This window comes from Podarcis raffonei, chromosome 3, assembly GCF_027172205.1.
Source record: "Podarcis raffonei isolate rPodRaf1 chromosome 3, rPodRaf1.pri, whole genome shotgun sequence".
NCBI lineage: Eukaryota > Metazoa > Chordata > Lepidosauria > Squamata > Lacertidae > Podarcis > Podarcis raffonei.
Genome location: NC_070604.1, coordinates 4,662,690 through 4,674,938, shown reverse-complemented (window position 1 = coordinate 4,674,938; position 12,249 = coordinate 4,662,690). Strand labels below are relative to the sequence as shown.

Sequence of the window (12,249 nt, the reverse complement as noted above, 5' to 3'; positions counted from 1 at the left end):
GACTTCACGTCAAATAGTAATGCTGTAAATGTTAATGTAAAAAGCACCTTTCATTGCCTGTCAATGTCGTCAGTGGTGAGGGATGATCTGAAGGGCACCAGGAGTGGGGAACCTCACAAGAGTGGCTGACACAGAAGCACTTAGACCAAAGGCTTACTCTCCTGTATCCTTCATTCACTGAAACCATCACTTTCAAATTATGGCCAAGATTGGTTTGAGTCAATGAGCCCAAACCACTCATCCAACTCTGGCTATGTTATTTGAACAGCCCTATGCAGGCACTTTTTGTTTATAAAAGCATATACAGCTTATCAAACTGTGTGTACAACCATTATAGCTACAATGGAAATGAAATTGCAAACCACTGGCAAATTGTAACACACACACACACATTAATTGTCTGTATAAACTAGGTGGCATAGAAAAGTTTTGAGCAAATGTGTAAAAAGTAAAACTGAAGATGCTTGCTGAATCTTTTTATGAAGAACTTTTTGCAAGACTGGACTGATTACCCTGACATCAGATAAACCTCACTAATTGGGGGGGGGGGCAACTAAAGTCACTCCTACAGATGATCTCAGTGATTGGACTGGGATCACTTTCAAACACATGAATAAGAAATGGGGCCACACTGAGAAGTCCTGCCCCCGATGTCACATGTGCTATGTTGGGGACATGGCTGGGGGACAGTGCATGAGTAAAGTATTTGCAAAGGGCTTAGATGCTTCTCTCTCACCATGGCTGCCACTCCCAATTATACTTTTAATGAGGAAAAGGGATTTGAGAAATATGGCCATGTCAGAAATGAAAGAGTTTACACAAGCCTTCCTGTACAGTAAGCTGCTGTTACCTGACTCAGATCCGTTTCTAACTTCACATTTGTCCAGCTGAAATGCAATTATCACCTTTTCATAGACAAGGCACAAAGACACTGTCAGGATCATCGATAGTTAAGTAAGCTGCTTACTTAAAAATGGTTGATTACTTGGAATTTTACGTTGAGGTTGGACATATCTCAGGCATTGTGCAAATAAATACATCAAATTGTGACTTAGGTCACAATCCTGTGTATAAATCCTGTGTATTCTTTCCTGAAAGTAAGCCCCCTTCAACACAGTAGGGATTTACTTCTCAGCAAACATGCAGAGGATAATGTTGCTGGTTTATTATTGCCACTAAACAATGCATCATCTTGTTACACTTTTGGCTGTCCATAGCTAATTTGGGTTAAATTACTTCATACCAGTGCACAAGAATTAAAGGGTTTGATTCCCACATTACTGATTCCCCCATGGTACGCCATCGCCCTGAAGCTGTGCTCTGCTTTTAATATCTACTGTCCATAGCAAACCTATCTAAAAGGCCTTTATAACTCAACACTGTCACTTTATGCCCAAGAGCAATGGAAATCCACTTATCTCACTAGGGTGAGACCTGTAAATACAAGACCCACAGAATGAAAATTAACATATTTCTGCCACTGTGACGGCTGCCACAGCAGCATCAATGCAAGCAATAATTCTGAGCTAGCTATCTGATTCTATAGCAGCTGCTGGACTGACCAAGTCAGAAGATGGGCACAAAAGGAAGAGTCAGGAACGTGCAGGAGGCGTGGCAGCAGACCCCGAGAAATGTAGTGGGAGCAGTGCTTTGCAAGCAGGCTTTGCAGGAGGTCGCACACTAGGATGCAGGCAGCTCAAATTGTTCTTGAGGGGGTGTGTGTTGTCTTTCCCATCTTGCCATGCACTGGACTACTAAAAACAACCTAAACTATTGACTCATTTCAGAGATTAAGGGGCAGCATATCAGGGATTAAAGGCAAGCACACCATACATTCAAACAACCCTGATAAACAAAACACAGAGAAAACTGTGTGCACTTATTTTTGCTGACATTCTGCCTTCTACATGGCTGTTGTGAAGGCATAGAAAGAGGTATAAAATAGTGCTTGCATCATAGACATCAAATTTTGGTTCCTTCAATCAAACCTATCTATCTTTGTTCTGTGAAGGGCCTTGTTTTTCTGCAACACCCCACTAATTAATACAGCTCCAAGGCTTCAACCAATATTAATCTGGCCTAATTATTGCGTGTTTTAGGTACCTAAATTCTAGTAGAAAACAAAACAAGCAAACAAAAACCATTGCGGCCGCTTTCAAGTGTTCTGCCCAGGAAAACAAACATACCTAATCAAAGGCAACTCAGTCGAAGAAAATTTTAGTGCCATGTTTAGCAATGAGTTTCACTGGGAATTCTAGCACTCCCCCCCCCCTCTCTCTCTCTCTCTCTCTCTCTCACACACACACACACACACACAAGTAATAAAGCAGATTCCCACCTTTCCACAACAAACAAACAAAAGACCAACATTCTGGGTCAGGACATTGCCAGCATCAGCAATGGTAAGCACACACTTGAGGTAGACAATTTTGTCTACCTAGGTCACACCATAACCAGCAATTTTTCCATCGATGCTGGGCTGGGCAAGTGTATTGGCAAGGCAGCTGTGGCAATAGCTCGCGTCTCCAAAGGGTGTGGGAGAATGTGATGCTAATGGCCGCTACCAAGATGAAGGTCTACCAAGCTTGCGTGTTGAGCACACTGCTTTATGCAAATGAGTCACTGGCAACTTAGGCCTGCCAGGAGTGACACCTCAATGCCTTCCATATGCACTGTGTCAGGGAGATTTTGGGCATCATGTGGGAGGACAAAAGCATCTCCTGGAAAATATTCAAAATTCAGGCATGGCCTGAATTCAGGTGTTGTGTTATGAGAACTTTGCAGGCACTTGTAAGACTGTTTCAGTGCACTGAAAACCCATTTCAAAAGTCACTATGTATTAACATCAACATAAATTAAGCCTATGAAAAGTGGGGTTTTGTCTTTGTTCACTACAGCGAGTATCTGAGCTGACAGAAAATAACTACCTGGTAGAGAAGAATTAGGCCCCAGAATGCGGAAGTTTTTCCACCCCATTTTTGCCATTGCCCACTGTTTTAATATAGTTTACAAACAAACAAACCCCATAGCTCATCTGCAGGAAGCACAGCAGGTGAGGGGTTAAACGACTTTAGCTCTTGGGCAGGTTGGATTTTTTTTATACTCTCCTTTTAGCTGGAGGACCTTGTGCCCGCAGGTCATAGTCACATTATCAGCTAGAAATTGGATAACGACAGCACAGTGACAAATCCAGGTTGCTTGCAATAAGGTGTTAATCCCTTCGCTTTAATATCGAAGCAGCTTGTAATGATGTTTGGACATCACTCCAGTTTACTGACGACCCCACTGGGGTTTGCAATAGAACCGTACAAACCACCTAACAAGGTGTCAGGTGACTTCCGTCGCCAAAGCAACGGACATTGCAATCTAATCTTGCTTCCATCCCTTCTAGCTCCCAATAAGGCCCAGGTTATAGAAGTGGCCCATCGATGCTTGGTAACTGGAATCAATTAACGTTAATTCGTGCAATGCTATGATGTATTGTGATCACTTTCATTTCAGAGAAGGGGGAAGGAATTGCTATAATTCACCTAAAATGAGGTTGTCTGTGGTGCTGAGGTATTAATTGGGTGTCCATATTAAATGGGAAAGGAGCACAGCAGTGAAAGGAAAGTGGATGAGTGACTCTCTTGGCTGCTATTGACCTATCAGAAGAAGACAGTGCCCTTTTCCTTTGCTTTTATCTATTACAGTTTTCCCTATTGCGTGTCAAGTTGATGTATTATAAAAAATTCATTTGGTGACCTTTCACCCCCTTTGCAGATTAAACAATTTCACCGGGATGGCATCATTAAGAGGGCTTTGCATTTAATGATGATTTCTCTAAAAGGCCACGGAGATTCGATTTTAAGCTAACAGATTTATTGCACTATTATAACATATCGTAAAAAACTCTACCACCTACGGTCTAGTTTTAGGATAGAAGCTGTTAAGAGTTTATATGGAGCTTAAAGTGGTATTACCTTGGGATATGCTGAAACAGCCCGTCCACTGGGTCTGTCCTGCAACACAATGCTATTTACATTTCACACGATACTATTCCCCAGGTGCTAAACCTAAGAAGTGAATTAGAGGACTGCCTAGTTTCAGTCCTTAACCATTCACAGTTCAGGTAAGGAGAGGGTCGAATATTTATGGTTATAATTAATAATGTAAGCCTTGGTTTCATTAATCCGCACAATATATAGTGTGGTTGATACATGGTGCTTGGGGGCTGTAGAAAGGACCTGCTGGTTGCTATTGGCAACCATAGGGCACCCACTGAAATGTCAGAAAACCCTTGGGAGTCAGAGGTAGGGAAAGATTTTTACTAGGTGAACTGAACCATTTGTGACACAGTATAGAAGCTTAGTAGCCTAGGGAAGATTTCTAAGCAAACAATGCAGATGTTGTTACCCACCAGACCTGCTGGGGCTGCTAAGAAGCCACAGGTCTTGGCCAATGGCAGGGCCTGGCTTTCCCACCAACTCCCTTTGCAAAGGTACTTTTAAGCATGGCTGTTTCACAAAGAGTTTAACACCTGCAGTACAGTAACTAAACTGAGAGGTGTCTTACTTTGTTGCAATTGCTCCTCTGCTGGGAGAAAAGTGCTCTTTTCACCTGTTCTGGTATTCTCCTCCTTTGCAAAGAAACAGTTGGCACTTCAAACACTGCATAACAGGTATCCTTTGTATCAACAGTACAAAGTATAATCACCAAAAGCCCTTTCCCCCCAGCAGCCTGTTCTCACAGTAACCAAACAAACGCACACACAGCATTTTTAAAGCTAAAGAAAAACTGGAATGCAAAACCTCAGTACTTCTCTCAAACCTAGACACACACAGAGGCCCTACAGTGCTCAAAATTGCGGTGCGCACAAAAACCACCCACGATGTCTTCTCCCAGGCCTCCGCCGCTATTCATAACACTAACTGCAAATGATTAAGCTCCTTTGTATTTTACCAACAGATCTGTACGGGTTTCTTCCCTTACACACATCCTATTTTGGCACAAGGGTCTGCTCTCCTGTGGATCTCAGTATGTTCAGCCGGTCTGCGTTTGCGATCTCCTGTTGCGTAACCTCTTTATAGTTTCCCCACAGGGCCTGCTCTTCCTGGGTGTTGTGAACTTCCCCATTTCTCCTTAAGGGAACTGACAAGCTAACCTGCTTACCTCCTGATATTGCTCAGCAGGAAAGCAGCAAGCCTGCATGTTCTTTTACCAATGCTACAGGGAGGAATGTTCAGGTTCCCATGAACCAAAATGCTGGGCAGAATGGCAATACATTCTGCCTTTGAAGGGAGCATTTTCTTTCCCCTTTGGCGCAACCAGTTATTTTAGACATTGACAATGTCCTGCAGGAAAGCAAGTTCTTTCCGCTATTTAGCAAGCAAGGTTTAACTTAGGAGCAAAATGTGTAGAAAAAGCATAAAAAGGTAAAGGTAAAGGACCCCTGACAGCTAAGTCCAGTCGCGGACAACTCTGGGGTTGAGGTGCTCATCTCACTTTACTGGCCAAGGGAGCCGACGTTTGTCCACACAGTTTTTCTGGGTCATGTGGCCAGCATGACTAAGCCGCTTCTGGCGAACCAGAGCAGTGCACGGAAACACTGTTTACCGTCCCGCCGGAGCGGTACCTATTTATCTACTTGCACTGGGGTGCTTTCAAACTGCTAGGTTAGCAGGAGCAGAGACCGAGCAACGGGAGCTCACCCTGTTGTGGGGATTTGAACCGCCGACCTTCCGATTGGCAAGCCCGAGGCTCAGTGGTTTAGACCACAGTGCCACCCAGGTCCCTAGAAAAAGCATACACACACGCATATACACAGTGGAACGGTCTCCCTCACGAGGTGGCCCCATTGGGGTTTTTTAAGCAGAGGTTGAATGGCCACTTGTCATGGACACTTTAGTTAAGATTTCGGCATTAAAGATGGTTGGACTAGATGGTCCCTTCCAACTCTACAATTCTATGATTCTATTATGTTACGACATGGAAAAAGTAACAAAATTCTTAACAACAGCTGTCTTGTGGCACCTTAAGAGTTAAACTAACAGATTTATTATGGTACAAAGTTTTGCAGCCTGATGCCCATTTCAGCGGATGCATGAAGTCTGAGCTGTGCTAGGTTTGTGAATTCACCTCTGATGAAGCAACCATCCCCGTCTCAAATATATTTTTGACTGTCTCAAAACCCAAAGCAAAGTTAGCGGGCTTTGAGGCTTTGGAGAAAAACCAGTCAGTCTAGGTTTTAATAAGCTCTGTCCACAATACTTGTTCTCTCTGGTTTGAGCAGCAGGCTTGAAAACTGTGAGCTTGTAACCTTTACTGAGGTCCGGCAGAACACATACTGTACATGTTGATCCTACCAGTTATGCCCAGTGAGGTCATTCTTTTACATTTATTGCTAGCACTGATAAGAATAGTTTTCCTGCTTAGATAGAGTATATCGTGATGTTGTTGTTTAGTCGTGTCCGACTCTTTGTGACCCCCGGACCAGAGCACGCCAGGCACTCCTGTCTTCCACTGCCTCCCGCAGTTTGGTCAAACTCATGCTGGTAGCTTCGAGAACACTGTCCCACCATCTCGTCCTCTGTCGTCCCCTTCTCCTTGTGCCCTCCATCTTTCCCAACATCAGGGTCTTTTCCTAGGTAAAGTATATAAGCCTAGTGAAAATATTCCCACTAATTTTCTGCAATCCACTTCTCAGTCCCTGTGCGTTATTTCAGATTAGCGGTATTAGAAAGCAACATAGACTATTAGCTTTGAAATCAGCCACTTTTCCTTTTCCTTCCTAGCATAGTTTGCAAAGGCAAAAGCTTTGCAAAGCCCAGAGTGCCTTTAGAATACAGAGAAACCTGCTAAAGAAATTGAGTTAAACCAAAGTGAATAGGCTCTCAATAAATGCATTGTTTGTACAACACCTTAAAGCAAACACCAGGAGAGATGAATAAATGGTTTTTATACTTTCATTTTGAGGCAATATCAAACCCCAAAGTCATCACTTTGTAGCAGTGGTTTAGAAGCATATATAATAAGCATAATGACACAAAGCATCGAGAAGGAAGTCAGGCTGGGCTCAGAATGAAGTTCCTTCTTCCATGCATTCAAATAATCCCAGGTGCTTGAATTCAGTTTTTACTCTTGGAAGTAAAAGTTTAAGGAGGAGCCTACCTGCACAGAGAATTTGAAAAGTAAAGGACCATAGTGCAGTTAAAGATACAGTGCACATATTTGCAGGCACCAGCTTTGAATTATTCCCTGTGCTATAGAGCAGAGAACACAGAGGATTTACTGTACTAACCTGTTAGGATTAGGGAAACTGGTAAAGGTAAAGGTAAAGGGACCCCTGACCATTAGGTCTAGTCGTGGCCGACTCTGGGGTTGCGGCGCTCATCTCACTTTATTGGCCGAGGGAGCCAGCATACAGCTTCCGGGTCATGTGGCCAGCATGACTAAGCCGCTTCTGGCGAACCAGAGCAGCGCACGGAAACGCCGTTTACCTTCCCGCCAGAGCGGTACCTATTTATCTACTTGCGCTTTGACGTGCTTTAGAACTGCTAGGTTGGCAGGAGCAGGGACCGAGCAACGGGAACTCAACCCGTCGTGGGGATTCGAACCGGCGATCTTCTGATCGGCAAGTCCTAGGCTCTGCAGTTTAACCCACAGTGCCACCCGTGTCCCAGGGAAACTGGTAGATTCCAGAAAACTAGCCGTATGGGTAGAAATTCTCTCACCAATGTGCCCAGTGATGGTTCCAGATGTATTCTGAATGAATAACCAGTAATGGTGGTTTCCTCTCCTCTTAACGTTTTTCCATGTTCAAGAAATGGAAGCAGCCAGACTCCAGGAAGTTGCCTCTATGTCAGGCCTTATAACATCTCTGTCCGGATCCAGCCTGCTAATGGGGTGACGGAAAGCCCCCTTCCCAGGCAACCACAGGTCATCTTCCTGGATAAGCAGGTATGGAATTATAAGAAGGTGCATTTGGGACTGTGGGATAAGGATGTATCCTGTATGCAGGACTGCTAGATTTAAATTTCCAATGTAAAACATAATCCTAATAAATACCCCATCCTTTCATTTTATAGGTGAATGTGAAAATGTAGTCTTTTAAATATTGGTAGCTGAAAGAGAAATATCAGAAATACAAGAGAACTGCTCAGAATGGCAGCCCTTTTCACATAAATCCACTGATAAACACACATGAATAATGGTGGACAAGATTGCAACTTGCATTTTAGTGTCTTTGAAGTTTAATGCATTGTATCACAGAATTTGATGTCCATTGAGCAAATAAAAAAAATCCATGAATCCAAAGACTTTAATTTATGCACCAATCCTTCTGAAATTTTGCAGTGACAAACGTGTAATACATGCTATTTTCATTTTAAAAAACCAAAACACCACCATTTTCCTAAATTGCAGGGAGATAATCAAGATCCTTTTTAGATTTTCATTTCCCTATAATCAACTTTAAAGATGTGCTGAACAAAAAACCCCTATCTTTCTGAAATTTATTAGATTAATTACTTAAAGGCACTTCTGTAATGTACACTGTTTTCATATACATTTCTGACAAGTGTGGGGGAGGGGAGAAGCAAATCCTTTTTTAATCTCCATTAAACTGTAAAGGCCATGCTTACAGAAAATGTCCTTCACCAATTCCTCTGAAACATTCCAGTGCAAGTGGTAAAGGAGTTATAGACTTCTTTGCTTTCAATAATAATAATAATAATAATAATAATAATAATATTTATATCCTGCCCTCCCCAGCCAGGCTCAGAGCGGCTAACAACAGTAAAATAATACAGCATTCTAAAATCAATTCATTATAAAATCAGTTCAAATCAAATTGATGGCAACCATTGGGCTAGAGTTCTGTGAAGAATTACCAAAGGAGGGGGTCAGGCTGTACCTTGGCCAAAGGGCTGGTGGAACAGCTCTGTCTTGCAGGCCCTGCGGAAAGATGTCAAGTCCTGCAGGGCTCCAGTGAATGGAGAGACATACAACTTTGGTTTTCCTGAAGCAAAGTTTCAATGATATGTATTTTTGCGTTTTTGTATTGTAAGCCTCTCTGTGATTTTTGGATGAAGGGTGGTATAGAAATAATAATAATAATAATAATAATAATAATAATAATAATAATAATAAAAATAAAATAATAATAATAATAATAATAATAATAATAATAATAATAATAATAATAATTTTCTGAATTGCTGCATTGGGATCTGAACTGTATTCGGTGAGCAGCCCTTTTCAGGAACTACAGATGGAGAGTGGGACATCTTAATCAGGAAAAGGAGTAGATTTGGACTGCCCTTATCTTCACTTAATTTCCAATTGCTGATCTCAGAGATCTCTCCCCCCCCCGTATATTTCAATAGCGGTAGGCTGTGTTGATGGGCATAGCCAGGATTTTTGTTAGGGGAGCAGGACTTTTGTTAGGGGGCGGAACCAACGTGATTGGCCAGTTTGTTGAATGGTTTATTTAAATGTAAAGGTTCATCATTGTTCCACCCGATGTGTATGTCTTTAAGGGGCCAGAGCAAGGGCCAGAGTAAGATAACGAGACCCAGCTTTACAGCTGTGAAGCATAGCAGGTGCTGCTGAGTTGTATTTGATTAAGGTGTGTCAGCATTTGGGTGTAGTATATAAGGAGCAGCACCTAGCTCTCCCATTACCCTGGGGGATGGGTTGGTGGTTGGGTCTGGTTTGGTTGTTAATGTATTTAGTGTAAAAGGAGTTTTTGTTTTTCTTATTAAAACCTTGTTTAAGTTATTTTTGAGTCCTTTCTTTTTAATGCATGATCTCCCCAGCAAGCTCTCTGCAGCGTTACCATACTGCAAACAGCCAACATCTTTGGTTATGGGCCCAGCTGCTGAGTGGATGACTGCATATTTTTGGACTCTGAGAAAGGTTTGAAAACTCCTTCTCCTGTTAGCGTAGTTCTGTGGGTCTGGAAGAGTTCCAGAATGGTTGACCGGGTTCCTGAAGCTGAGAAGGCTCTGGTCTTCCCACAGCTAACAGATGAGAACTATAGTTTATGGTCTTTTCGGGTGGAGGCGCTTTTGACCTCTAGAGAAGTATGGACCTATGTAACTGATGACCCTCCTGACCCTGTAACTAATGCTTGGTCGAAAGGAGATGCAAAAGCCAGGGCGATAATTAATTTGGCAGTCAGCGACCAGCAAGTAGTCTATATAAGGAATAAGAAAACTGCCAAAGAAATGTGGGACAGTCTTGCAGCAGTGCATGTTAGAAAAGAGTCAGCATCTGCATTGACGTTTTTCAAGCAGTTGTACCAGACGAAGTTGCAGCCTGGTGGTGATTTGGCAGCACACTTGAGACGTCTGGAGGCAATACGCGGTGAATTAATTCGAAGGGACATGGACATACCTGATATTCAGTATGTTTTTATCATTCTTTGTTCCCTTAACGAGGACTTTGATGGCATAGCTAGCCAGATATCTGCCGTTCCACCAGCACAATTAACTGTGGAAGGGGTAACGGCAAGATTAATGGGCGAGTTGGATAGAAGGGAGGCTTGTGCCATAAGCACTCCTATTTCCAGAAGTAATGAGGAACGCCATATGCAAACTTGTGGTGATACAACTGTATTTAAAGCTGCCAAGCGTTGTTGGTTCTGCAATAAGCAAGGACATTTTGCAAAGGACTGCAGATCCAAAAGAAAGCAAAGTACTCCCAAGCCTGTTTCTGTTCGTCAGTCATGGTCGTCAGCCCAGCAGCCGACATCGTATAGTAGAGACAGAAACGAGCCGCGAGTTTTCCATGCTAGGACAACAGATCGTAAAAGACTTAAACGTGCCAAGTGGAAGTCTTTTGTTGTGGACTCAGGAGCATCTCAGCACGTTTGCAATGATCGAAGCTTGTTTATTTCTTTCGAAGAGGAAATTGGTAATGTACATTTAGCCAATTCACAAGTCTTGCAGTCGCTTGGCAGGGGTACCGTTAAAATTGACTCTTTAAACATTACAATAGCGAACTGCATTTACTGCCCGTCAGTGGACAATTTATTGTCAGTAAGGTGCTTTGCTCATCAAGGCATAACTGTGCGTTTCTTAAAGTCAATGTGTGAGTTTTTCGATGGGAACAAACGTCTATTATATGCCCGGGAATCTGATGGTTTATATAGACTGTATTTTCGCACCTACTCCCAATTGCCTATAAACTGCAGAGCAGCACAGTCAAGCCAGGGGTTGAGGAATGTAAGGCCACATTCCGGGTGTGTCCATGAGGCGCACAGAATTCTAGGACACCTGAATTTTGCTGATGTAATTAAGACAAAGAATATTGTTAATGGCCTCAACTTAAAACCATGTAAATTCTTTATGCAATGTTTATCCTGTTGCAAGAATAAGATTAAGGTTGCACGCAAGGGTAGGTGCTCAGATAGGAAAGTAACTGAGCCATTTGAGCGTGTACATTGTGATTTAGTTGGGCCACTCCCACCATCATTAGGAGGTTCTAAGTACTGGCTCACTCTGATAGACCAGTATAGTAGATATTGTTGGACTTATGCAATAGCTGAGAAGTCCCAAGCATTTGAGAAGTACAAAGTTTTTTGCAACTGGGTAAAAACGCACTTTAACAAATCAATTAAGAACCTGTTTTCTGACCGGGGCGGGGAATTTGTTTCTGAGGATTTTGAGAAATTCCTGGAAGCGCAGGGGACTACTCATGAGTTATCTTGCCCCCGAAGTCCCTGGCAAAATGGGCTTGTTGAAGTTGTGCAGCGTGACCTACAGGCAGGGGTTAAAACGTATCTGCACGATGCTAATCTGCCCAAAGACTTTTGGGCTGAAGCGCTTAATGCGTTTTGTTATGTTAGAAATCGCAGTTACCATTCTGGTTTGGATGTCACCCCCTATGAGAAGCTGTTTAAAAAACGCCCTAATCTGAAATACCTACGCATTTGGGGTTCAGATGTAATTATGCATTATCCCGCTAAGCAGAAATTGGGTGAACGTAGTGTCCAGGGAAAATTAATGGGCTACCAGCAGGGGGCGTACAGAATTTACATACCAGCAACTGGCAAATTTCATATTACCAGAAGCATGATACAAACTGTAAATTGGAATGGAGTTGCTGTCTTCCAAGATACTGATGGTATAGATAATACTGAGGAAGAAGAGGAAGAAGCAGCAGCAGCAGCAGGAAATGGTGCTTCTGAATTAATGGGAAAAGACAAAAAGTCTGTTGAATCTGATTTGTTTGATGATTTAAAGTTAAAGGGACCCTGGGGGATAG

The 12,249-nt window shown here is 42.7% G+C and overlaps 1 protein-coding gene across 6 annotated transcripts in view; it reads left to right on the top strand.

Moving 5' to 3' along the window:
• Positions 1-12,249, top strand: part of PKHD1 (PKHD1 ciliary IPT domain containing fibrocystin/polyductin) — a 251,132-nt gene that overhangs the window by 219,332 nt on the left and 19,551 nt on the right. For all 6 annotated transcript variants that reach the window (XR_008329334.1, XM_053380395.1, XM_053380397.1 and 3 more), the window contains one exon: positions 7,803-7,938. Coding sequence is in view for 5 of the 6 variants with exons in the window: in XM_053380395.1 (XP_053236370.1) it covers positions 7,803-7,938 (136 nt within the window). In the remaining variant the exon portion in view is untranslated. The remainder of the gene's footprint in view (positions 1-7,802; positions 7,939-12,249) is intronic.